Below are 27325 nucleotides of genomic sequence, written 5' to 3' on the forward strand. Positions count from 1 at the left end.
ATTGATACGGATGCTGCAGCACTTTCTCTGGCACATTATGATGCAATTTAACCAATCCTAACCTTCTCTCCCCTGAATTTTGATGCTGTTCATTTGTAAATGAATCACTTACCCTACCAGCCAGACATCAAAAGGGAAAAAAGGCTTTGTTTCAATTTTCTCACGGTGTCGTAATAAATTACCAAAGGAAATCATTTTATTCCTAATTGACAGGTATTTACCAAGCCTACACATTTGCTTAAAATGATTCAAAGTGAGCAGATCTGTGTCTGCATGCTGTAATAACCCACCAACATGTGTGCATACAAATGGCTGAAACTACAACCAAAAGAGCAAGCGTAGAAAACCCGAAGCTATACTTAGTCTTGAAGATGTAAGGTAACGAGCTTATCTGGATTTATGATCAAAGCGACTCACTTCTCATACTGGACCGTATGCAATATGATATACAGAGTGTTTTTGATAATTAATGCTAAATATTTAGTAATACCCACTGTTGCATCACCAGTCTTTAGGATGATCATTCATTAATTTTTGCTTCAGGTCAGTTTGGCTAAGTGACAGACGGAGAGGTTTCAATGAAGTTACAGAAATCCAAAATAAAGAGAAGAAAAGGAGTTAAATTGGATCACTTTCCAGCAGGAAACACAAGGAAATAAGATAAAATTCATCTTTTAAGCTATGTGTTTTCTTTAAAGTTACACCCTTTGTAATTAATGATACATTTTTGTCGATGTTCTTGTTTATTCGACCTAGATGAAACAACACTGTAATGGATGAAGTAACATTTATGTTTTGTAGTCCGTCTTCTGTATATTGTAGTTTCGATATGTCACACTGGCCTATTTTACAAGTGCTCGTTAAATGGCCGTAACGCTGTTATCATTTGTGCTAGAGATGAAATGCAAACAGCTTTGGGAAAGAATAGAAGAAATTTGCTGTAAAAAAGTCAGCTCCACCTGGATTTTACCATGTGCTCGTCACATGATCTTACTCCTCGACAATTTTAATCTAAAGAGAAAATTAAAATTGTCCCTGAAAGATGAGAATTATTTTGTAATTTTACAGCCAAAATTACAAAAAACATCCAGGTGACCTGTATGATACTTGGATGATAAAGGATTAAGGAGTCTAGTCAGATTCTCTGAGCACCGAAAGTCCTTTTGAATTTTTCTTCACAAATTTGCTTAACCCCATGACGTTCTCGCTCAAAGTGATTAGAAAAGGAGGTAGGAGGTCATTTTTTGGATTATTTGACGGTACCCTCTCCCTCCTGTCTGCCACATCCTGATTAGTCTCCCCCGCCCCCCAAACACCTGTTCCCTATTTGCCAATTACTCACCCATCTCCCATCAGTGAGCTGCTCACTGCAGGATGTGCTGTTCCTGTATGTTCCCTGTCAGATCGTCTTACTTTCACCATGTCAAGATTTCCAGGCATTTCTTAGTTTTTCTTGTTTTCTAGTGTTCTTGTTATTTCTCATGTTTAGTCATTGATTTTCTTGTGTATGACCTTTTTGGGCTGTTTTATGGATTTGCCTTTTGCCTGCTCCCTACTTGGACTGTTTACTTTGCTGCCTTCCTTGTTCCTATGATCACTGCTTATTTTTGACTAAAAATATAGACTTTGGACATTTACTAAGCCTCCCCTGTGTTCTCTGTTCAAGTCCTTTCCTCTCGTTGTTACATTGCAGAAAATACTGACCTTATTTCCTGTTGAAAGGGAAAAAATAAGTTGAAAGAAAAGAAATCAGACAGCAATCCAAGTTCAAAGAATATCAATTATATTAAATCCTGATCTGACTGACCTATGATACACATTCCTAAAAAATAAGACCAATGTTCTTCTGTGTTCTAATTTATAGTTAATTTAATGATTTTACAAAATATACTGTTAATGGCATTTTCTAATCATTTGAATGACAGCTCTGCAGTCTTACAAGAAACGGATGCAGGCAGAAACATGGATATCAGCATAGAGAGTGAAGGTGAGACAAAGGTTCTACCTCTGTAGGGAGGATGCTGTTTGGTTATGAAAAGTATGACATGGACCAGAAAACTGTACTTTGCAAATTATGACTTAGGTCAACTCAAATACCAAGTAGTCCCACATGCATTAAACTGTGACGCACTGTGTTTTCTGACACCTTTCTAACCAATTTGAGCTAAAGTAGTTCATCTGTTGCATTGAACTACTCAGCCTTAGCCTTTGGTCCCCACATGCATCAACGAGTCTTGGCCATCCATCACTGCTCCGTCCTTGGACCAGTTTAAGATACCGACCACCGGAGACCAGGAACACCCCACAAGAGCTGCAGTTTTGAAGATACCCTGATCCATTCATCTAGTCATTGCAATTTGGCCCTTGTCAAACAAATCTTTATGCTTGCCTATTTTTTTTTTTTTTTGCTTTCAACACATTGACTTTGAGGATAAAGAGGTTTGGGTTACATCTCACAGTCCTAGTTCCATTGTAAAGTCAAATGCTCAAAGTAAATAAGATCAAGCAATGTAAATTAATATTGTAATTTATCAAATTTTATGTGACTTTTTTACTTTTTGACTGATGGCTCTCAATTAACATGAATCAATTCAATATTTTAGGTCTTTAACTATTAAGCATTTTATTAAGTCTTATTTCAGAGTATTTGTTTGTATTGTGTGAATATGCACTGTTTCATTGTTTCAGTGTCTTAAGTGGGCGCGACAGGACTCCAGGTTTGTAGTGGCTCAATTTTGGACAATAACATAAATAATATGCTCTAAAGTGTCCAGCACTTTAATTTACCTGCAATTAAGCAGAACATTTAACATGTTATAACAGCAATTATCTACCTGAGTTCTGCCATTTGGTTTTCCTATACAGTGTAGATAATCTTGAAATGGGAAGAAATCACAGTAAATGCAGGTCTGACACAGTGAACACATATTTATTAAGTTTAGGTGTATGTTTATGGCCAACAAGAAATATTAAAGTTTCACTGAGACAGAAAGATGAGGGATGTTGGTAATAATGTTGGTGAAAAATAAGCTGCAAAACACTCAATCACACAGAGTCCAGTAAATTATCTCCAAAGGAAGTGGATCAATAGGTCAGGTGGTGTGTGTCTGTGCATATACGTGTTTCCCAGCCCTACCTGACCTCTTAACAGCACTGCAGGGCTGGACTTCTTAAACCCTGGACGCAGCACATTAGCAGAACTACACAGCTGAGCAAGTTGGAGTGGAACTTTTCTACGTGAACGGATAAACAGTTCACTCAGAGAAATCTTGAGGGAGAAGCAAAGTCATTTAACTTCACTCGAAGCAGAAACACCAATAAGTAGAAACTGAGCAGCCTACTCGTTTAAATTCCTGCACCTTGACCCAAAGCATTGGCTCAAACAAAGTGCAAATTCAGCACAGGTGTTCTTTTTTCCCCAGTCATCGATTTCAAATCTGTCATTCTCACTGTGTAGAACTAATTGAACCTGATCTTCTTTTTTTAAGGCATATGAATGATGAAAGCAATACATACACAAACTTCAAAGAAATTATATGCATTCGTGTTGCGCCGATATTTTAGAAGCAACAGTATTTTCCATTTGCAAGTTTCTAAACACTGTTGTGAACAATCCAGACCTGTTCTATTTAATTAAATATGTATGTAAATCACACTAAATACAGTCTACATCATTAGTGAACTTCATTAATATCGCCGAGCAATCACAGCAGCCTCTAAACTATAACAAATACTCAATTCATGTCAAACCTGTATTCAAGCTATTAAAGTCACAAAGGAGAAAAAGTCAGACCCCAATTGCTTCACAGAGCAGGGCTGTATTTCAACATCTGACTGTTACACCAGTTTCCAGTTCAATGCTGTGACATTTTTTTGATCCAGGCAACATTTACATGATCCATCAGTTCACAGTTCCAACAGAACCATTATATCGGCTAAGACATGATTGACAGATCACAGCGGGGAGGAATATGAGAGCGGGTTTTTTTTACACCGTCTGCTGATAAAGGCAAAGAATGCACCATTTTACACCAACTGTGTTACACGAGTTTAAATGTCAGAAGCTTGCAGGTAGATCCTGCAGATCCTCCTTCGATAAAGCAAAGATTAAAGAATTAGACCCATTATTTCATTCAATTAATGAGCCCTGTGTGTTGACAAATGTCAGGAAAGGGGGGCTTTTATAGTTTTAAAAAGTGGCATTTACAATGGAGTATCATACCGAGTATAACAACGAAACCTGAGCATGTGACCTTCAGCTTGCTTTAATGCCTAACACTGACTGGGATTTGTCACATTGCAGTGAAACTGCTAAGGCATTGGAAAAGGGCAGGTGTTTGAAAAGAATATCAATTTACCAAAACACTTTACAATACGTTAGAGAGCAATTACTTCAGTTATTATGAGAGGCTGCTTCACTGTTTTGGAAGAATATTATGTCTGTGTTGACTCAGCTTGCTATCTCTGCAAAGCAACTATTTCATTAGTGGGGTGGGGTGGGAGATCGATTCTCTGGCAAATCATAAGCTGTGTCTCATCAGGGCGAGTAAATGAACCCTCGCTTCTACTCACACTGTTTAAGACTGCAGCTGGGTATGAGGAAGGAGTGATGGCGCTTTGCCTTAGGAGGAAAAAAATTAAGCTGAAGTTGGATTTTTATGCAACATGAAAGCCAAGGGTAGATTGGTACAGATCGGAGAGTTCAAGGAGGGAGGGAGGACTTAAACATACATAGCCAATATTGTAAGAGGACTCTTAATGGAGACAAAGGACGTCTTTTATTTCCATAACAAACTTGTACACTTGCGTTCGGAAAGGCTCTTCAATAAATATATTTAGGAGATCCTTCAGCAAACAAAGGGCGGCCTTTACTATGAAGAGTTATGTAAAAGCTGAAGGAGACAATCCATTTATATTTTCTGTACGAATTAGATCGTTCGCTAAAGAACGTCTCTACAGAGTACTACCGCTACACACAATTTCTGCACTAATGAGCTAAAAGACTCCTGGGAATACAAGTGTTTAAGTTCAATCATCATTAATTTAGTGGTGTTGTGACGGTTATGCTGCGTTTGGACTTTTTTTGTGTGGATGTGTGATCCACTTTCCACTGTTTGTGTATCTGAGAACAGTGTTGAAGTTTAGCTAGCAACGAGCCACCACAACAGAGATTAATTACCTGTGGCTAGTATTCAAGTATTCATCAGTGTTCCTGTGACAGTGCAGTGAAATGAATACCATGTTTTTAAGCTTGCTATCTTGTCATAATCAAGGGCCCGAGTGCAGAAGACTGCAGTTCCTTTAGTGGCCCTTTGAGGCTGGTTCCACAAGCAAGTCAGCCACGTTAAACCTCACCGAGGAAAGAAACCACTTTAAAGCCCGCTACAATTTTTTGCTACTTCTCATCAACTCAAAGAACTAGATCTCTCAGTCGTGTTTGTGGTGTCGGTGCCTTTTCAAAGTACATTATCTCTCCAAACTGTCCCATTCTGTTGCTTGATCACTAAGCCTGCTAGCATTTTATGTCATTAGGAGATGTCTGTTTATGTGCGCTGCACCCATAGAATTCCTCTTGCTTTGCTAATGTAGCCTGACAGCTCATACTGATAACTGTCCCCTTCACCTTCAAAACAGGGTCCCACAAACCAACAGGTGATATCACAGTGGTTACATCCAAATGGGCATAGTTCAAAAACAATAAAAACTAACCTCATAGCCAGCAACATGTAGCTTGAGAACCTGGTTAGTGGTTTTACACTCAATGCCCACTTTGTTAGTCACACCTGTTAAACTTCTTATTAACGCTTTAATTGGCCAATCACACGTCACCAACTAAGTGCATTTAATCATGTAGACATGGCTGAGACGACCTGCTGAAGTTCAAACTGAGCATCAGAATGGGGAAGAAAAGTGATTTGAATGTGACATGTTTATTGGTGCCAGACATAGTGGTCTACTTCAGAAACTCTGGATCTACTGTACAACATATTGAACCTTGTGGCAGATGGGTTACAGCAGCAGAAGACCACACCACGCAACACTCCTGTCAGCTGAAAATAGCAAACTGAGGTCGCTATTTGAAAGGATGAAGCCATCCTGCCTTGTTTCAAAGGCATAGACCGGTGTAATGGTGTAGGGGATATTTTGTTGACACACTTTGTACCAATTGAGCATCATTTAAACACCACAGCCTACATGAGGATGGTTAGTGAGCATGTCCATCCCTTCATAACTACAGTGTACCCATCTTAAATAATAATAGTGTCCAATGACTGTAGCTCTATGACACTTTAATATATTTTTGTACAAAACTATTTATGGAGATTAAAAAAGAAAGAGTAAAATGGCCTCTATTATATAGTGTGGTGGTGTAATATCTTTCACAGTAAGAGTGCTGCAGATTATAGAATGCATATTATAAAAGCAGCACTTTGATGTAGGCAATTCTAACTGGCAGCACATTATTGTAATTTAACAGGGCAAGTTTTAAAGTGTTTGTGATCACGATGGCTTCTTGTTTATAATGAATCTCTGTAATACAAGACCATTATACTGTAATAGTATCACTACATTTTGTTTTTGTAGTTCACTTTGCCATAACTGTCCACACTGTGCTCTTGTAGTACCTTAATTACAAGTACATTTATAAATTCATTTTACCTGTAGGTGTTGTATTGTTTGGATATCAAGCTTCCAGCGAGCCCCTTTTTTGGTCTGAGCAGCACAGAACAGCTGTATCATTCCTTCACCTGTATCAATGTTCTACATCTGATCCAAAAAAAAGAAAAAAAAAAAAGAAAAGAAATTACAGCGAGAATTCAAACCTCTCTTCAGGACTTGTCCAATAAAATAAAAAAAAGAACTTGTTTCTTCACAACTGAAAGCACACGGATGGATTTTCTTTAGGACAACAATGAAATGGTCAAGGGTTTTCAAGCACAGCAGCAGGGTAGCAGCTACATCATTTTTCTCATGAGGAGAGCGACAGAGCCAGGAGAGTTTTCAATATCCTCCTCTTACTACACCTCTTTCTCCCTCCTGGCAGTTTCCCCAGCAAATCTACACGACACAATGCAGCCTCACAACACGCCATTCGCAGCCTATTTGCTGTGAACACCTCGCCAACGATCCCCGTCTCTGTAACTCAGAATAACAAGTCTGTTTGATAACTTTGGGAGACAACTCTGGATGTGAATGGCTCGCTATAAAGTCTCGTCACAGATGTTTGCAACAAATGCATTTTTGATCAGCGCGCCGAGCACTTCCTTGGCTTTAATCGCCTTCAATCGTCACATGAAGGAAACACAATTTAATTGAGCACGGAGCAAGGAATGAAAAAGAAATCACAGACAGGCGGCAGGGACGGGTGGGGAGGGGGGGACAGGTGGAAGAGGAATATGGAGGGAGCAAAGACAAACAATCAGAGATTACAGAGGCCTTTCAACTGAGCGGTTTTGAGCCTGGTAGGAAGATTTTCTCTCTTCTACGCTGGTGAAATGCATGTTAGGCTTGATTCACTGTCCACGGTGCTGAAACAAGCCACAGCAGCTCCTGTAATCCATGCACTTCAAGCTCTGTGCGTTTGCCGCTTCCACACATGCAGCTGGGGAAAAGTGAAGCGTCAGCACATTTGTGAAGCACACGTATAGTCAGTTCACGTATACAGCCATCCCTCTGTATCCTTGCCTTCTTCTCATGGTGATAAGTGATTCTTGAAATCAGACTTCTGCACCTCAGAGAAAAGCTACTTCTAATAAATCTGATTATGTCTCACACCCGTGCAGACCTGCTTTCAGCAATTAATCCAGGAGCAAACAAGGGATGAAGTCATGCTTTTCCTAACCCCCTGGGTTTCTTACTGTAGCTCTAACCCCCGATGAAGAACACACAGACGGTTTCAGTGACAAACACACAGCGAGGGTGGCTGTGTCCTCTGTAGCACAACGTATAGTAAAAGCTAAGCCTACTGTGTCCAGTCTGAATTCCAACTGGCTTCCCCCAACTTCACCAAACTGTAAAAGGCACAGAGAGGATGCTACATCCCAGTCTTCTTAAATGCAAATCACCAGCAGAAGGATGTAAGCTTGGAGATGTGAGGGCAGACAGAGCAGCCGATATTGCTTTATAGGGTTTGCAGTGTCGTTTAAAGGGAAGCGCAGGGGGAAGACATCGGCTGTAGAAGTGCAAGAAAATAAATGTTTTTATTTGAAACCAGCCCTTCTGATTTAAACTATACGACGCATAAGTAATAATGCAGTAATAAGACAGTGACAGTTCACGCAAACGCGCGCTCGCCATTTGGCACAAACTATAAATTAAAGCGAATAACGCAGTCCGGTGCACAGCAGTGGTGGTCCTTTAAACCGGCTGCCAATAACTTCGGAGTTGGATGCACATTCGTACACTCACCTCAAACAAGGGTCCGATTTTATTCTTCTCCAGATACGACTGAATTCTTGACTGTTGAAGAGACGCCATGGAGAAACTGTTGTGTTGAGCTTTTAGCGGGATGAAATCATGAGGTGAGCCGCTGTCATTCGTCCTTCAGGAGACGTCTCGGCGAATTGAAATGTAGAAAATGTGCACCGAGCCACGTTAAGTTCAGGCAGGTTTGCGTCAAGTGCGGAGCGGGTGACTCTGAGTCCGGCTCATCCTGGAGGAGAGTCAGCCCGGGACCTTCCCCAGCTTGTCGCCTTACTGACTCTGTGGCTGTAGCTTCCCCGCATGAGCCAATGCCACAGCGGCTCTGTGACAGGGATTACAAATCTTCCGCTTACTGGCTGCCAGTTTTAACCGCGCCACGGCCACTCCCACTTATACACCGGGCACTGCCTAGCACTATCTTTAACGAGACTGTGGTGTGTGCGTGCGCGCGCTTCAGCATGATAATTGGGCAACAAAGTCGTGCACTGACCAGTTACTGCGCATTCTGCTAATTACCACAAGGAAACAAGCGCACTTCTCTCCTCGTAGCTTTAATTAGACCACATTACCTGCACACTGATAAGTAAAACTGCATGCACACCTAAATAAAGAGTTGTGGAAAGGCGGGTACCTTCTACACCAACCACAACCAACATGGCCGGTGGAAAAATGGTCATTTTCAGGAGTAAATCAACTACTACCCCTGTAATCAGCTTTAATGTACATTTTACAAACTGTATACATGGCAGGATTATTATTATTATTTTGTAGGATTTTGAAGGGAATATGCAGAAAAACCCCAATCATCTTCATTTTTACATTGATCATACAGAGGCATACGGTCTATGTAGGAAACATCACCCTTTGCATAGTAGCAAGCTAGTCATCCACTCTACAATGATAGCATGTTTTAATCCTGAGTATTGTCAATATATATATAAAAATATAGGAACACAGAATATAGCTCCTAACTGTATGCTGTTTTATGTTAATACTGATAAAAATCACTGAAAAATCTTCATGTGCATGCCTAACAATCTGAACCCAGTGAGACAGTATGACTCTATCAATACTTTCCCCCCTTGTTTTTCTTTCTTTTTGCTAAATGCTGTGCATATTAACAAGTGAATAAACATCTTTTCAAGAAACACACACACACACAGTCATATGATTAAACAGCACGGAACTGACAAAGCACTGAAGTCAGAGCTGAACAGAAGCTGACAAATTACTGGCTAATTTGAACAAATACTGTGCCAAATTACATCCAGTATCCTTCTAATCGTTTATTTCATATGCAAATAAAGCTAATACCATGAAATGCAAATGTCCCTCATAAAAACAAGAAGAATAACATGCAGACACTTAACTGATGGGATTAATTTTGTTCATTCATTAAGCTAATTTCGCTCCCTTCGCTCTGACACATTGTCTTGTCAGATGCATCACAGAATAAAAAGAAAATCAACAATATGTATCAAATACAACAGTGAAAAATGTAAAGTATTAAAACACAATCTAAGGTTTAGAAATTCTATTTACACTTTAGGCAGCTACTCTGGACATGTAAAATGAACCCAATAACTCTCTTTAATTAGATTAAGCTATTGGTGGAGGGAAAGCGTTGCTGACTCAAAAGATCCTCAAGACCTCTTCCTGGATGCGATGCATTATGGATCACCATCTGGGGGTGGAGGCTGGCACAGCTTGTACAACCTGATCAGAGAAACACATATGCAACATGACGCTTAATTACATTCAACCAAAGCGATGATTCTTCAGGCTTCAGGTCTTTGTTTGGAGTTACCGGATATGAGGATGCGTACTGGAAGCATGCAGTAATAGCTCTGTATTACCAAGTAAAACAATATTAAATATGCAAAGAGAGTAAAAAACAAGCAAACAACTTGTACGTACTAAAACTATGCACAGTATCTTTGTTACACTTGATAAGTCTGCCCTCTATACATCGTAATGTATAATATAAAGTGCTCATGTATAAGTCCATGAGCTGTTAAATCCGTATTCATTTGTTAAATTATTAAATGTAAAAAGTGTCCTAATAGTTTCCATACTTCTCCCAGTCAAAGCATGGTTTCTTCTGCCACCTTGGTGAACAGAAACATTGCTGAAGCAACACTTTGATTTGCTCTTGTCCGTGATAGGTCACTTGTAATCCAAGATCAAACTCGAGCAGCATGAGATATGATGAATTTGTTGGAGTGGACCCCTCTATTCTAAATGGTGGTATCAAGAAAACTCTCTTTGCCAACTGAGAATATGAGAAGCATTTGCGCTCATCTCTTCTCCGGGTTCTTTTTTTATTTATTTATTTTATAACAAATGCATTAATATTTTACACTTCACATCCGCATCTCCTGAAAGATCATTTCTGCACAGTGGAAAAACGCGGTCTCGTTATATTTTCCACAACATCACGTGAATTTCTCGCAACTTGAGCGTTAACAACACGTAACTACGGGGCAAAATGTAAGAGACCCTTCCATCTACAGATCAGCAGGAATGAGAGTCCATCTTGTAAAGACCCTCAGAGGATACATACATATCCCACAGTTGTGGCAGCTACTTATGCTGCAACACTTATGACATAAGCCTGCAGGGAGTGCAGTAATTTTGCTGCATGACCACAATGTCTCAGTGTCTCAACACTAATCATCCGGCCACTAAATTTTATTTGTCAATTTCACTAAAAGGTTCAAAAGGGCTGCCTCTCACACAAAACCTATATGCCATAGCCAAATGGCTAGAGCAGTCTTTGCCCTCCTGTTAAAGCTACTGAGCAACAGGAATCTTTCTGCTAATATCCCTAAAATGACCATTTGGTTCCAGACCTGTTGAAAAAGCACAGGCAGAGATCTATAGCACTACAGTACATGTCCTTCTGCTTAATTCTTCTCAGCTACTCAGATGGACATTATGGAGGCACTTTTTCATGCTGAACAACATCTTGCTGGGTCTTGCTGTTTAATTCTCTCTTCCAAAAGCACTCCAAAAAGCATCTTTTTTGGCCAATGTTATGTGCATAAATAAATAGTTTATTTTCTTACATAGCTTCCATGTCAGTTTCCTCATTAAATTATTGGATTTAATCATAGACTGTATATAAAAGACATACATAATTTTTTGGTGTAAAATGTGAAGCCAATGAGGAAGTGGCTTGACGCTTGATTTACATTTTTTTTTTCACCATTTTTTACAAAAAAGATAACATATGAATAACAGAGGCTCCTTTGCTATGCAGTCTAGTTAGTTAGCAGTAGCTAATCAGCTCTACTCTGTGCTCCAAATATAGTCATGTCTGGTTAATAAATACAGGAAACCCAGAGCTTCAAACTAATGGTCAACATCCTGTGGTTAAATTCATTTTTTATGCCGTCCATGAAAAGAAGTGCGAAGAAAGATCCATAACATGAAGTTTGGAAAAATCCTAAAAAGAGTGGCCTCAAAAACAAGAAAAGCTAATGACCTTTAACTAATGTTGCCAAATGTAAAACGAGTGGTGCCTGTAGCTTTACCTTGGGACGGACGACGGCGTGCGATCCCTCACTCCCAGGTTCTTGGCAGAATTTTGAACTCTTGCCCCCTAAAAGACAAAAAAAAAAATAATAATAATAATAATAATAATTGAGGACAAGGACATAAATCCAAAAGCAACAGCCACAAACAGAAGCTGAATGAAACACCACAGAGAGAAGAGCTTAAACAAAGCTTAGACAATAAGCCGAAGAACATTTCTGCCCTCTGGGGGTTGAAGTTCTTTTTCCTAAAGCTACAAAATATATGGTTTGTCAGCTCTTAGTCATAATAAATGCTGAGCAATATCATTCAAACCATCTACAATCTGACATCTCATGTGCTGTTCTTCCAATAATAGCTTATTGATGTTTATTTAATCAGGAGCACTGTGAAGTTTTGAGTCAGTGTTGACTTTAGTGGAATAGCTCTTCATGGATCTCTGGTTTCCCCTTCTCATCTTTGAACAGATTTATTTATGGTCATAAATTCAAAAACACAAGAAGCTCATATTTCATCTCTCCAGTGATAGTTTTTAATTAACAACATGAGGATCTCCAGCCTTGAATGACTTTCAGCTGTCTGCAGGGGAGAAATTACAGGTTCTTTTCTAAATATTGTATGTTATGAAGCATATGAGGTGCACGGTGCATGTATAGAGTCTAAATTTAAGCTGCTGCTGCCAGTGTGTAGCTCTTCTTTGTTTCTGTGTAGGCAAAGGAACAATGCGGATTAGTCTTTGTAAGGAATTGTAAACCAGTAGTAAGGAATCTGGAAGATGAATAGGGTGTCTGCCTGTGTGTGTTACAGAGTTTGATTATGCCCAGTCAGGAGTATGTCTGCTCTTTGCTAATGTTCCTTTAGTCTGCTGGCTGTGCGCAGAGTCGGCAGATAAATGACTGTAGGGGGGCAGGAAGCAACTTAGGCTTTCAATTTAGAGGCACGAACACCTGCGCTCACAAACACACCGTCTCTACATCTGCGCTGCATGCAAGTAAGCAAAAAAACCACATAATCAAATCTTTTTTTCTTTTTTTTTAAAGAGGTCATCAGCGGATCTGCATCTGCTCTTTGAGCAGAGAGAGAGCAAGCGGCCAAAAGTGCATTAGCCGACCTCTCAGTTACAACTCTGCCGTGCCCCATCTTACCGTCTGTTTCGAGTTACAGCCAGATAACAGGATAGCATCAGCAATTACTCGATGCCTATCACGGCCATCCATTCTGATGCCTCCAGACAGAGATGAACCCTAATGTCCCTGAAGGACACAGCATACAGAGACGACACCAAAACTATATTAAAAGCAAATTAAATAAGTGGAATTTTGTTTACACGACTCTGAAATTATCCGAGGACTTTTACAGACCAACATAATGAATGTATACTCTCAAAGGATGGTTCTGGAGACGATAAAAACAAAGCGAAGAGAACTTTAAACCACAAATCTGTGAAACTTTCAGAATCTTATTAGGTTCCAACAGGATATTACACTTCTTGTTTTTACCTACTTCACAAGTAAGTAAAAAGAACAGGCATCTACATCCACAGCATCTACTCTCTCCATCCACTTTATTAGGTACACCTATTCAACTGTTCGTTAAACACACAATCTAAATTCCAATCATGGCAATAGGCTATCAAAACCAATATGTTGGTAACAATAGGTTTATCCTGTCCTATCTATTGCTAAAGCCCCACAAACACTTAGTAAATGTTAAAGTTTAGGCTTTCTGGAATATCTTCTTCACATCATTTATTATCACATTTTCTAATAAATAATCTTCAATTTTACGCCAATCTATACTACAGTTATTAAGATATTGTAGTCTGGGCCACAGTGGTGGAAAAGCAGGCAGATTCTGCCATCAATAAAGCAGCCAGCATGTAATTATCACAGGCTCAAATACATATAATGCTAAAGAATATAAGATTAAATATGGTTGTCCAGGAAACAGAGTTCAAATAGTGCATGCACAGTCCTTCGGTGGTTTATAATGAGCATCAGTTCGCTCACGCATGCAAAGTGCTGCCTGTAATCAGTAGAAATGTTTTCATTTTTCACATGTTGACTCTCTTTATGTACTGTGTCAGCTTCTAAAAAAATGGGAGACGTAATATTTGCCCCCAGCTTTAATTGAAAGTAAAATTAATTATGATGAGTATTTGTCAGCATTTTCAATCTGGTTTAAAAAGCAACGCTTACTTCTCCGCAAAATTAACTTCTTATAGATATTTTAAAAACTTGAAAGGGACTAGATTTTTCTTTTTTCATGAGTTCATAAGGCCAATGCTATAAGTTATTCTTTACCTTTAGTATAAAGCTGTACACTGTTTGTATACAGAGCAAATACTGGATGTATTTGATGCAATTTGGGCAAAGCAGGTCTACTCTCAGCGTGATTTGTAAACCTCCACGCAGCATTCTCAGTCTGAATTACGTTGTCTGGGCTTGATGGATGAATCCTGCTGGGACTGGATTCTGTGCTGATAACCTTTTTTTGTGAGCAACCGTGACTCTACAGCGAGAAAGAAGATGTGTCATTCAAATCCTGTGTGATATTCATATTCACCAAATTCATCAGCTGATGTCTGAGAGCAAGGGTAGGCACACACACACACACACACACACACACACACACACACACACACACACACACACACACACACACACACACACACACACACACACACACACACACACACACACACACACACACACACACACACACACACAATGCAGCTCAGATTCCCCAAAGCTCTCTATCTGGGCTGAACCACATCTCCTCAGTGTCTGTCCAGGTTAACAATGATACAAGGCAAGAGAAAATGTCTCACTACAGAATAAGGTTTACTTGTATTAATCTAAATAATAAATCCCCGTGCCTGCACTTTTCAGAACGGATGTAAAATATCCTCAAATCACAGCCTTCGCAACGAGGTTCCAAATGTTTGCCAGCTGCACACTACACAACTCAAGGTCACACGATGCACAAAGTTGCATCCTGCTGGCTGCCTTCCCATTTCTCTGAGAGGAGAAATTAAATGCCTCTTGTCCTGCAGGATCTGAGCCTACTGGGCAACCTCTCCTCTCAGTGAAAATAGCACTGAAACCACAACTGACACAACTTTCAAAGAGAGTTTGAGCTGTGGTCATGGTTAGAGCCTTTAAAAAACAATAAATAAATAAAAATGAGGTGATAATGTGTATACACTGAAAGACTAATAGGAATTTCTTCCTTTGACTCCTAATGCATATGCAGATAAACAAACAAGCCCCAGACTTTCAACGAGTCTGCTGAGTTTCTCATTACTCTCTCATTTGGTCCAATTCATATTCTGGTAGCAGCGAATGCATATCTGATCAGTTTGAAATCAGGTTTGGGGGGTGGAAGAGAGAAAGAGGCAAAACAAATTATAATGTAGACAGGAGCTAATGATTTTTCATGTGGACACCAGCTAATATTTCTTTCATTACCCAAAAGCATACTTACTGCCGGTTCCCTTTAAAAATATCATTATTACTGAAGTAATAGACTCTGTGAGAAATATTGACCAAAGAAGTTAAAATGGCACAACTCTTTCTATTCCACTCGACGAAGCGTGCGGTCTATGTGATGACTTCAGATGTAGAAACTGTTCTGTGAGTTGAGACACAAATTTTCTCAGAGTGTGAAAATGTCACCGCAGTAGACACAGCAGCAGCATCAGGATGCTGTGATGAAATTTAACAAAAGAGGCCAAGGTACATTCCAGGTGTGGAAATAAGAGTAAGTCATTCAAAGATACCTTCATGATGCTGTTCTTTTAGTCATCTAAGACAATATCTGTCTATGTGGGGAAGAAAAACTACCCGTCAGAAGGAAAGACGGAAGAATTATGCATTTCTCCTCTGCAATGTATTGTGTGTGTGTGTGTGTGTGTGTGTGTGTGTGTGTGTGTGTGTGTGTGTGTGTGTGTGTGAGTATTATGACTATTAATGTGTCAGTTCAGTTAATTAGCTCTCTAGTTTCCTTTCCACCTCTATGAGTTTCTTCTTTATTATTACTATTATTTTTTTAACCTCAAATAACTTCCATTCACTTTACCCTTATTCATTTATAAACGCCAACGCAGTAGTTATTCTTTTTAAGTCATCGTGGCAGGAAAATGGATTGAGAAGATTTAAATGCTTTAATTGAAAGGCACTTATTTTTCTTGTGTAACAATACTATATACAGTTGGCAGTGTTTGTAGCCCTCTGTGCAACACAACAGAGGACTGTAAAATCCAACAATCGAGAGTTGATTGAAATGCGGCCTTTCAGCTTTAATTCAAGAGGTTTAACAGAAGCATTGCATTTACTGTTTTAGTACAACCATTTTTAAAAACAGTCTTACATTTTCAGAGGCTCAAAATTGACAAGATGTTTAAAGGAAATGCGAGTCCTGTTCCCTCATTACTTGCTGAAAAAAATTAAGCAGAAAAAAGATTTGGAATTGATTGTTTTTGCAGTCCAATTCTGTGGAAATTCTTCTCCCTTTTTAATCTATTGACCGTTCTTCTCTTTTAAAAACAACCCTTTCTCTACTCTCCACTCGCCGCACTGTCTCCATGAGGTTTCACTCACAGGTAAAAGTTTCAGTCTTTAACTTTTTAGCTTTCCTGCTTTACTTTGAACGGGGTTACGTAATGTGTTCACAAACTGAACTGAAGGTCTGTAGTTTTGCTTTGTTTGCACAGCTTCCGGAGAAGCGATGAGGAAAAGACGCCACAAAAATATCCCGAGAGAATGAGGTGGCTGCCAGAGCAGCTTGTCATTCCCTATCAAAACAGAAGAGAAGCTGATCACTGTGGTGATTAATCACCTTGCATCATATAATCAGGGTTTAAGTCAAAGGCAGCCAGGTAAGCTCTTTTTAACAGCCATTCAAAGCACGATTATTTTACCTTCAAAAACACTCCCTCTGAAATGTCAGAGACATGTGTGTAAATGTATGGCACTGGGAAAACTACAAAGTGGACAGCGGCTCGTTATAGCAGACGTCTGCGAAACACATACCTGCTTCCTCATGACATCGGTGGCCTGCATGATGCAGCGAGGTGGAAGGCCGTGGTTTCGAGCCAGCAGGATGGCCTGCTCCAGTGTCACACTCAGGGTGCAGCTGTTAGAGAGAAAACATGCGGTCAGGCTTATTCTCATCAAACAGTGCAATGATGCTTAATCATCTTCTTTACCATCAATCAAAATACAGTATCCACTGAGGAAATCTGGGACTAGGACTTTGTGACGCCTAAAACAAAAGGTTTTTAATGTCTTTTCCCAATTCCATGACTGCAATATTAAAATGCAGTCCGTGTTTGACACATGACGGCAGTCGAGTAGCCTTTGCAGCAGACGGAGACTGAAAGTGAGATCTGACACTGAAACAAACATCAACTGAGAATAAAATCCAGCTCAGCTAAATTACATCACCATGAGAGCGTTTTGCTCCTCTTGACACCTTGCCATTACATCGCATTCTTCCCACCTCACCTTCGCTCGTCTTCGCTCTAATGAATCACTGCACTTGCTTCTGAAAAGTCAATCACCGCGAGCAAACGCGGCGCATCAAGAGGATAACAAGTTCGCTGATCTTTGCCTTAGAACAAGTACAAGAGAGGGAAATTTGTGGCAGACCTCTGGGACTTGAGGAGACTTACAGGTTTTCTTGTCCTCAGCCCAGAGAAAGAAGTCCAAGGACAAGTCAGTGCTTCTCCTTTGGCAGAGGCGCTATACTCTCACCACCATAAGGATGCTATATGTGTAAAATGAGTGCTGACACGAGTCTGTGATTCATTAGTTGCAGCAAACTTTGTTCCCAGGCACATACACAGCCAGCTTCTTCCTCTTCTGCCTTTACACAGACACACGCACACACAGATGACAGTGTGGGGATAGATCCTTAGAGAGCCAGTGACGGGCATCAAGGCTGCTGGATGACCTTTCTATGATAACAAGCTGTACTGGTAGATCGATCCAGAGCCTTTTCACTGCAAATTGAACTGTCCAAAGTTCCAACACTGCCATGACGCTGCTAAGAAATCTGAGCTGTTTGTTTAATATCGCCTTCTCTCATGGTAGCGTTTCACATTGACCGAGGAGAACGGAAGAGAAAAGAAGAAGAAAAAAAAAAAAGAGCAGATGTGAGACGGGGGACTTATCACTGCCAGAAGCAGTTACTTTGAGTCAATCAAATCAAGATTTAAAAGTCCCCTTGAGTTTCAGTTGCATAACTTTATTACAGGGAAACAAGATACGATAAAAGTAATGAACCCAACAATCATTTCCAGTATGTGCCGAAAGATATCCCAGGAGAGAATTGCAGAGGATGTCCTTTCACAGGCCACCCCAGAATATTTTAAGCACCCGCTTTGAGCTTCCCACACCGATAAAGAAGTGGGGAGAAAAAAAAAGCTAAAAAGGAGGATCTTTAAATACCTCTTCTGCTGGAGCACGATGAAGGAAGTGCAGTTCTGTGTGTGTGCGCGTTAGCCTGCACATTTTCCCTTTTGATTAGGGCTGGTGAGATAGTATGAGATGATTTATACCCATTAGTTTTATGTTGTTCCATCACATATCCCATTTACACTTTGTGTTTCTGCAGAGTGAGCCCATACTGATAAATGAACAAGAGAAAGAAAGACACAAAGGAATGAAAGATAGAATTAAGAGGAGAACTTAAAAAAAGGGGGGAAAGCATAAACAAGCCAAATATAGAATTAGTAGTAACTTTTTTTTTTGCTCTCAGTCAGTGAATCCTCAGAGTAACTGGGAAAAAAAGGAAAACAGAAACGCTAGGGTTTGCTAATATCACCCAAAATATCACGCTTTCACTGTTATTAAAACTCATCCATCAAGCCAACTAATCCAATCAATAGTGCCCGAGAAGACTGTCACACTGATAATGCAATTTCCACGTAGCTAATCTACTGGCTTGCTTTCACTGGCTTTTCAATTGTTCCAGATTTAGCCAGCGTGCTCATCATTTACATTTTAACAATTCGTAGTCTACAGAGAAAGCAGCAAAAATTGCTTCATTTTCCTACAATCTGTGCACTGTTAATAGTAGAAAGGGGTTTTATTTATTTATTTATATATAAAAAATTTCCCCACTCGCCCCTGTGGGCGGTCAATCCTTCAAGCTCAGGTCCTCTACCAGAGGCCTGGGAGCTTGAGGGTCCTGCGCAGTATCTTAGCTGTTCCCAGGACTGCGCTCTTCTGGACAGAGATCTCCGATTTTTGTTTCCGGGATCTGCTGGAGCCACTCACCTAGCTTGAGAGTCGCTGCACCTAGTGCTCCGATTACCACTGGGACCACCGTTACCCTCACCCTCCACATCCTCTCGAGCTCTTCTCTGAGCCCTTGGTATTTCTCCAGCTTCTCGTGTTCCTTCTGCCTGATATTGCTGTCATTCGGAACCGCTACATCGATCACTACGGCCGTCTTCTTCTGTTTGTCTACCACCACTATGTCCGGTTGGTTAGCCACCACCATTTTGTCCGTCTGTATCTGGAAGTCCCACAGGATCTTAGCTCGGTCATTCCCCATCACCCTTGGGGGCATCTCCCATTTTGAACCCGGGACTTCCAGCTTATACTCGGCACAGATATACCTGTATACTATGCCAGCCACTTGCTTATGGCGTTCCATGTATGCCTTGCCTGCTAGCATCTTGCACCCTGCAGTTATGTGATATCTATCTATCTATCTATCTATCTATCTATATCTCTAGATATAGATAGATATATATAGATATATAAAAACTTGCACCGGGCCAAGGATTTGCGATTCACTCTCCCGTCATACAAAGTCCAATACGCACATCATTCTCCAACTTTGAAGGGTAAAAGAGTGTTTTAAGAGAAAGCCTGTTGACAAATAAACCTCTGATATGGCAGGTGCCGTCACCTGATGTGTCACTACACTTAGCCTGCGTATCTGACTGAGTTGTAGCCAGTAAATGTAATTGCAAACACACAAATATAGGCTGTAGGTTCATAAACAGAACTCATTGCACAGACAACTTTCTATTAGAGCTCTGTCAACCAGACCGCTCCATCCGCAGCCCTTTATCAAGCCATCAGTCACATACGGTGAATGCATGAACGAGCGTGTGCGAGCCTGCGCATATAACCGAGACAAAAAGATATGGAAACTGTCACACGGTAAAGGAAGAGGGTATCAGAGAGACGGGTGGGTGGGTGGGTGTAGGGGAAGAGCAGAGTACAAGATGAAGATGAAGGCTTGTACTCGGGATCAGCGGTGACAAACGATCTGGATATTTTTGTCCTCATGCACTGATGAATGCTGCCCTCAGCAGCAGGTGAATTAGGAAGCTGTATATAGAGATCAGTGAGAATGGAAGTAATTGGTCCATCTCCTATGTATGCTTTCCTCTGGTCTGAGAAGCATGTCATTAACTAAAATATCCTGCTGTTAATTAATGCAGAGAAAAGTGTATTAATAGAAAACCCCAAGGGAAAACAGTGTGGGGCTCATGAAATTGAGATGTAGCTAGAGAATAAATGAGATGCACGGGAGCAGGGAGAAACTGCGGTGGAAATGGGAAAGGTGAGAAGAGTGTCAACGCAAAACAGATGAAAGAGAAAGGAAAATTGCAAGTGCGCTGCCAAAAGAAAGAACATGATGAGCGCAAAACGTATAATTTAACTGGAGGCGGCCCATAGTGAGGTGGAAGATGCGCACAATACATGTGCCCACGCACTTACCGATGAACGCCGCTGTTGCACATGACAATGTGTGTGGCTCCCAGACGTGAGCAGAGCTCAGAGGCCACAGAGAGCAGCCCCACGCCAGAAGCCCCACAGGCGGTGTACTGACAGGCAGCGGTGCGGCGACAACTAATAAAACTTTCCATCAGACGGTAGAGCTCCTCCAGAGCGTTGAGGGGACGCATTAACTAGACAGAAACAACGCAGAGAGGTTAGTGTGGGATTAAATCACAAAGAAAAGAAAAGAAACTGAGTAGATTATAAGGTTAACATTGGCGTTAGACCATTTCTGTCTTAGGCTGTCATATATACATTGTTACAATGCTGGGCATTCAAGGGTGAAGCTTCCAACCAGCTTTTTACAACTTGATCTAGTTGTTGGCTGATGGGATATCCATAATATAGTCAGGCACACAGCCCACTGACCTTCTGATTATAAGGAAAGCTAATAAGTAGACATTTGGGTTAAAGGGAGGAGTCTACTAGAGCAGCTTTGCTTGATTCAAAGAATAAAATATGCAGCCATAGATGAAGATCAAAGTTTCCTTTAAAAGCCATTGCATTGACTGACTTGTTAAGGCTGCTTCATTTGTTTTTCATAGTGTGGCACCAGCCTCTCTCAGACATCTGTACCTAGCAGATGTCTCAGATCCTTGGATACTGGCTTCCTACTGGTCCCACAGAACTCAGCAACAACACATGAAGAAATCAGCCTTTAGCCACTGTGCACCCAGGCTGTGAAACAGTCTGAGCTTCAGAAATCTGAGGGAAGGAGCTTCAAGACAAGGGGTGGCTCTAGCTCAGGAGGTAGAGCGTTTAATCTTCAGAGGGGAAGATTGGTGGTTTGATCCCATGCCAAAGTATCCCTCAGCAAGATACTGAACCCTGAGTTGCTCTCCCACAAGTTTATCAGACTTTGAATGTTAGATAGAAAGCACTTAGGCGTACAAAAAAGTTGTTGTGTGAATGAGGCAAAAGCACCAATTTACACTGTATGGACAAAACTATTGGCCACACCTGTTAGCCCATTATCACAGGTATGTAAAAGTCAAGCACCTAGCCATGCAGAGCTTGAGAAGAGACTCATGGTTTTAAATGGCTGAACAGCTGGATGTAACTTGGTTTTTCTTAAGGCGACTCTTCCTTTATACTTAGTAATTTCTTTCTCCTAAATACATCTTAATTAAATTGAACAGTTTTGCTCTTCTTACCTTTTGAAGACCATAAATTTATTAAGAAAAAATGCACTTTTCTAGTTTCAAGGTAAGTGACTGGACTTGACTTTAAAGTGTGATTTCCTGCTGTTGCCCCCCTTGTCTGTTGCAACACATGCAAACAGGTCCATTTTGCAGCATCTACTCCTGCTCTTCGGCTTCCCCCCATAGTGTCACAACTGTACTATGAGGCTGTGTAAGGTCGTTCTTACCTTATCTATGAGGGCTGCTTTTGGTGCAGAGCTAGGCGGCATGTTGGACTGATCGAGGTAGAAAGCCCTGTGTGAGAAACAAACGTTAAGTTAATACATGTAGTGAGAGAGAAAACGCCACATACTAAAACCCATCACATGACAGAAGACTTTCATTTAATAATCAATCAAACGTTTTTCTATTTAGCGGTTCCACTGCATGAAATCCAAACTGTTTCCCTACACCATTAGGTCATCAGGAGAACTGGCTGGCTTTCTGGGAAAACTAGGCCACTTGCTCATTATGGACCGCCACCATCTGACTATCAATCATGAGAGTAACTTGGGCACAGCTAAGCAGAAACACAGACCAAGCATCTCTTGTCCTGGGCATCACTCCAAATGCCATTCCCTCATTCATTCATGGAGCACAATCAATATTCCTCTTCCTCCACTGGAGGCAGCACTGCACTGGCGTCCTTGCAGATGGGCGCTGTATGCCGCAATGAGTCCTTCTGAGGTGGAGTGCTACTGGTGCAAACTCAGCAGTCTGTGACTCCATCAAATCTCAGTAATCCAGCAGCGTGCTAAAAATAGATACACTACACCACATTAAACACCCTGTAATAAAATCACATACTCCATTACCTCTAGCTAGAAGCAATTATAATGTTTAACGTACAGTCACCGATATATATCACATTTCTGAAATCTCTAATATAATAATGAAGCAAAAAAAAAAAAAAAAAAAAAAAAACTTAAGAAACTCAGCAACTGCAGACTGAAGGAGGGAGACTGTTTACAAGAATCAGTGAAGCACATCTCATTCATCTGCATTCACTCTGCTATTAAGTGATTAAAATCAAGCCAAGCAGGCATTCATTATGTCTGTGGTGTTTATGCTTGACATAATATTAATGAAATTAATTAATCAGGGCATAGTTAACACATCCCTGACTCAAGATTTTATAGCGATTATTAACTATTCCGGCTAAAATGAAAATTCAATGAGAAAACAAGCATTAAATATACACTATAGTCATACTGGAGGAAACCTGCACCCATCCGGGGAACCAACGCATATGTGTAAAAAACAGATGAATTTTCCTAATCACTTATGCCTATTTAAATATTACACAGCATGCATCTATTCTGTGATACAGATGAGTTCACATGTAAATGTTTCCTGGTAACTAATGCCTATCAGCCAAATGATGCGTTAACTCTGAGGTGTGCTCTTCAAAAGGACTATGAGCAGACTTTACTAAGGGTTCAGATGCAGCTAACAGCCCATGTAATTGGTTCAAGATGGCCTTATCATTCAAATGATGCTCAAGACAGACTAGGATAGTCTGAGCATTTAAAGTGGCCAAAAGCCCACAAATTGCCGAATAACACATGTCAGGAGTAAACGGTCATTTAGTATTTGGCTTAAGCTCCATTTGTAAGTGAGTGCATACTTATTGGAATACGAGTGCGGCGTTCAAGGACAAATCTGAGAAGTAAGCGAAGGTTACATTCAACAGCTTCCAAAGAAAACACTATTCACTTACCAAATCAGCAGCACGCATTGAAAGACTGAACGCCACACAAAATGACATTTATTGGAATTCCTCACCCTGAAATAGTTCCTGTTCTGTTATCTGTTTACTCCAACTGTGAGCCCATTCACCCTTGTCCTTATCGGTCAACTGCTCAGACTTTTATCTTCAACGTATATAATAGAATCTGTCCGATAGCAGTCGACTTTTGTGTAACTGTCCAACTCGACTTCGTCTGCACACAGTTGTTTATCTTTTCCAGACAAAACAGACGCACCTCATCTCACCCTTGCACGCTTCTTTTTTGCAGAACCAAGGTCATAATACCCACTGATTATCTCATCCTCCTGAGGTAAGAGTTGTACTAAAAATACCACCAACCACAGCTCAAGGAGCGGGCCAGACTCTCGTGGAGGTCTCTCTAATGACAAAATAATAGGAGTCCAACTTACAAGTGATGTGTGATTTAAAAAGGACCTGCGTTACATCTCCTGAGCCGATGATGTTTTGTCAGAGCTTTGGAAACTGAGCACCTTAGAAACCTTTATTATGGGTGAAATATGACATTTTAAGGCCACACACAGTGCGCAAACATACCACCGTGCGGTAAAGAACACACACAAACACACAGGGTTGAAAAGTCCACTGGGTGTTATTTCTTCACACTGTAACACACTATAACGGCTCCAGTTTCGACTCCCCTTACAGGCATCAATTTTCTAACCCACCTGCACGCTCTAATGTTAAAATTGAAAAATCTCAACTTCTCTTATTTCATTCTCAAGTGTTTTTTGTATTGTTTTTGTTGTTTGTTTTTGGGGAAAACTATGCCAATCAAAGCTTGAGCCTACCATCTGAAAGTAAGTCTGTACCAAAAATAAAGGTTGCATTAAGTATGTGCAATCAAGCTTGTCGTGCTTACAAGAATTTGCCTTCCTTGTGTTTTTGCTTTTAGTAGAGACTGAGACAACCATAGGTAAAGCTTGCTTGTGGCTCTCTCTGAAATAACAACAAAACAGAAAACCCCAAACCACACACACACGACCAATAGCGTTTCACATGAGGCTCTAATGGAGAATTTGGCTGCAGGCCAAAGATGACCTGCTCTGCATGTAGCCGGTTTTCTTTCATTGAGCCAATGAGAATACTTAATTCTCTTTGTTTCTCTACCTTCATGACAATAAGGCTCTCGAGGCCCTTTACAGCACAGGAGCATTAGCAGTCAGCTGCAACGTCAACGAAGAGGAATCTGAGGCACAGATGTTTTCAGACAAGTAGCGTGGGAACGCTTGTATTAGCGCCACATCCTGCACATTAAACCGTCCAAAAGAAACATAAATTGCCCCCTTGAATTAAACGTCTTAATGTTTTCCGTGGGTTTAGTTTCATACTCATTTACACAAGTAAATTGTCTTGAATTTATGCCGTTACGTATGACCTTATGTATGGTCCGTACTGGTCCATGTAAATCACTCAGAAAGCCATGATTAATGACACCCTCCATTATTAAATTCTCCTCTCTGTGTGGCAGAGCTTCCTGGGGGCTAATGAGGGCTTCCAAGGGCCCTCGCATACCGCACGGCGATGTTAGCGCAATGACACCAGTGAAATGGTGTGTGTGAATGTGTGAGGAAAGTCATTTTCTTATCCCACACATTTGTCCTATTTTTACAAAGATGTAAAAGCACATGTTGGTGGATGTAATATGTACCTGATCTTTGCTGGTTTAAAACGTGAATACTGTAATGACAAAATGACATCTGTGAATACACTGCCATGTATGTCATGCCATATAATAAAGAGAGAAATTCCAATCCTTTTCAGCTAAAGCAACGAGTAGTTACTGTGTGACTAAAACGCTGTCACTGGGACACTGAGGACATGCAAATTTACTAAAATACAAGGTGAGCGACTTGCTTAAAATGGGGACCAAATTTATGATCCTAATGGGGCACATAAATAAATGCAAAGTATTCCTGGATCTTTAAAACTAGTGCCGGACGTGGTACAGAGATGAGTCAAGGTCCACAGCATTAAGCATCACTATGTGCAGAGCTGTCATCATTACAGCCAATCAATGATTGAATCAAAGAGAAGTGATAAATGGGAAAAAGCTCAGCCCTCTGGGCTTTATAAACAGAGGTTCAGTGCACACTAGCTGGAGTAGAACGAAGCCTCTCCACCTTCCTCAGAGCTCTAGTGAATTGGGACTCCCTCCTCTGCCAGAGCAAAAACTGCAGCATTTTCCAAAGTGGAGAAAAACAGAAAGAAAGCAATGATGCTGCTTGGGACTAGCATAGAAGACCAAAATATCTTCCTGCTGAAGTTAGGTTAATATCCATAAGCAATCGCTATAATAACACTGAATATCTAGAATTATCCATAAATACATAATATCCATAATAGCTCAATTAAGCCAAATTCTTCACTAAACTAAAAATACTCAAACAAGCTGCACCGCTGCATGACTTTTGCTCCGCCCGGAAGCGTAATCGTTTTAGAGTTCTGCAGTGCTAATGCATGCCGAATGGAAGAATTTTCCACAGTAGTTACTGCTATAACTAACAATACTGCCGTGAGCCAAGAGGAAGGAAAAACACCATCGGTTAGAGGTAGAAACTGTGTTACTGGAACACAGCTACATACTGGTGATGTTGAGCACTGTGCTGCATGTGGAACAATCTAAAGTCATGTCAAACTACCCATCATCTCATTTTCTGGGCATATACTGAGGATGTGTCCTGAGAGATCTACACCAAGAAAGCTGCCCAGGAGGCTTTTATTGCTGGTATAAATTTACATGCCTTTTTTTGTTGTCGTTTTTGAGGATGCCAGCTGGAGTGGCTACATGCAGCTATCTAAGTATAGGATAAACCTACCTCGAGCTATTAACTAATCAAGTGAATCACATTGATGGACATTTGGCACTTTAACACATCTATGCTCTGTTCCAGCAGCAGGCAAGTGAAATCTAAAAAGGAATGAGGGAATACTGCAACGGTGTTGGACCTGAAAATATATAGCCTGTGACAGGCATTAAACACTTTTGCTTAAACAACGTAAAGTGCAGCGATATGATTATGGGGTCCATATGGCTGGTAGAGTATCTATATGCGCAAATGTCTTAGAAGAAGCTGTGGTGTGATGACAAATGACTGTTTAATTAACAAAACATTAAACAGTCTAATAATATAAACCAACAATGGGATAGAGCTATACATCTAAATTTATTGCTTATCAACCAGCATGCACAGAATCATTATACTGCATTTGTCAGACTGTGTAGAATTTTTATATCCACATAAATCAAGCTTTTTTTTCTTCTTTTTAAAATCAGAGGGACATCAACTGCCAAACATTTTCCCCCGTTACTGCCAAATGTGTTTTAATTAGGGAGAAATGCTCAGTGGCTGCAGCACAACATTGCAGTTTCTCCACTGAGGCTTCCTGCTTACACTCTCAGTTACTGTTACACCTGCAACAAGAATATGCTGCACATACAATTCACAAGCAGACTACATTTAGCGATTGCTGCACCTTTATGTTCTTGCACTGGAAGGGTGTATCTACATGGAAAACCCAGGTCCCTCCTGAAAGGTCTCGTCAATAAGAGCAAAATGTGATAAAAATCATGAACCTGCAATAATCTCTCCCCCCCTCTCTCTGAATAA

At 40.5% G+C, this 27325-nt stretch overlaps 2 protein-coding genes across 5 annotated transcripts in view; both read right to left on the bottom strand.

The window, feature by feature from the left end:
* Positions 1 to 8758, bottom strand: part of c9h8orf34 (chromosome 9 C8orf34 homolog) — a 70317-nt gene extending 61559 nt beyond the window's left edge. Inside the window, exon 1 of one of the 2 annotated variants that reach the window (XM_080305994.1) lies at positions 8410 to 8758. In XM_080305994.1, coding sequence (XP_080162120.1) covers positions 8410 to 8478 — 69 coding nt within the window. In that variant the 5' untranslated portion in view covers positions 8479 to 8758. Of the gene's footprint in view, positions 1 to 6660; positions 6886 to 8409 lie in introns of those variants that run through there. The other variant, XM_080305993.1, reaches the window with a different exon arrangement.
* A 366-nt stretch (positions 8759 to 9124) lies between these two features.
* Positions 9125 to 27325, bottom strand: part of prex2 (phosphatidylinositol-3,4,5-trisphosphate-dependent Rac exchange factor 2) — a 91871-nt gene continuing 73670 nt past the window's right edge. For 2 of the 3 annotated variants that reach the window (XM_026179501.2, XM_026179500.2), the window contains exons 37-41: positions 22135 to 22201; positions 20706 to 20896; positions 16995 to 17097; positions 11961 to 12028; positions 9125 to 10140 (exon numbers count right to left, since the gene is read on the bottom strand). In XM_026179501.2, the coding sequence (XP_026035286.2) occupies positions 10095 to 10140; positions 11961 to 12028; positions 16995 to 17097; positions 20706 to 20896; positions 22135 to 22201 (475 nt within the window). In that variant the 3' untranslated portion in view covers positions 9125 to 10094. Of the gene's footprint in view, positions 10141 to 11960; positions 12029 to 16994; positions 17098 to 18413; positions 18495 to 20705; positions 20897 to 22134; positions 22202 to 27325 lie in introns of those variants that run through there. The other variant, XR_003273317.2, reaches the window with a different exon arrangement.

The sequence above is a fragment of the Astatotilapia calliptera genome, chromosome 9 (genome assembly GCF_964374335.1).
Source record: "Astatotilapia calliptera chromosome 9, fAstCal68.1, whole genome shotgun sequence".
NCBI lineage: Eukaryota > Metazoa > Chordata > Actinopteri > Cichliformes > Cichlidae > Astatotilapia > Astatotilapia calliptera.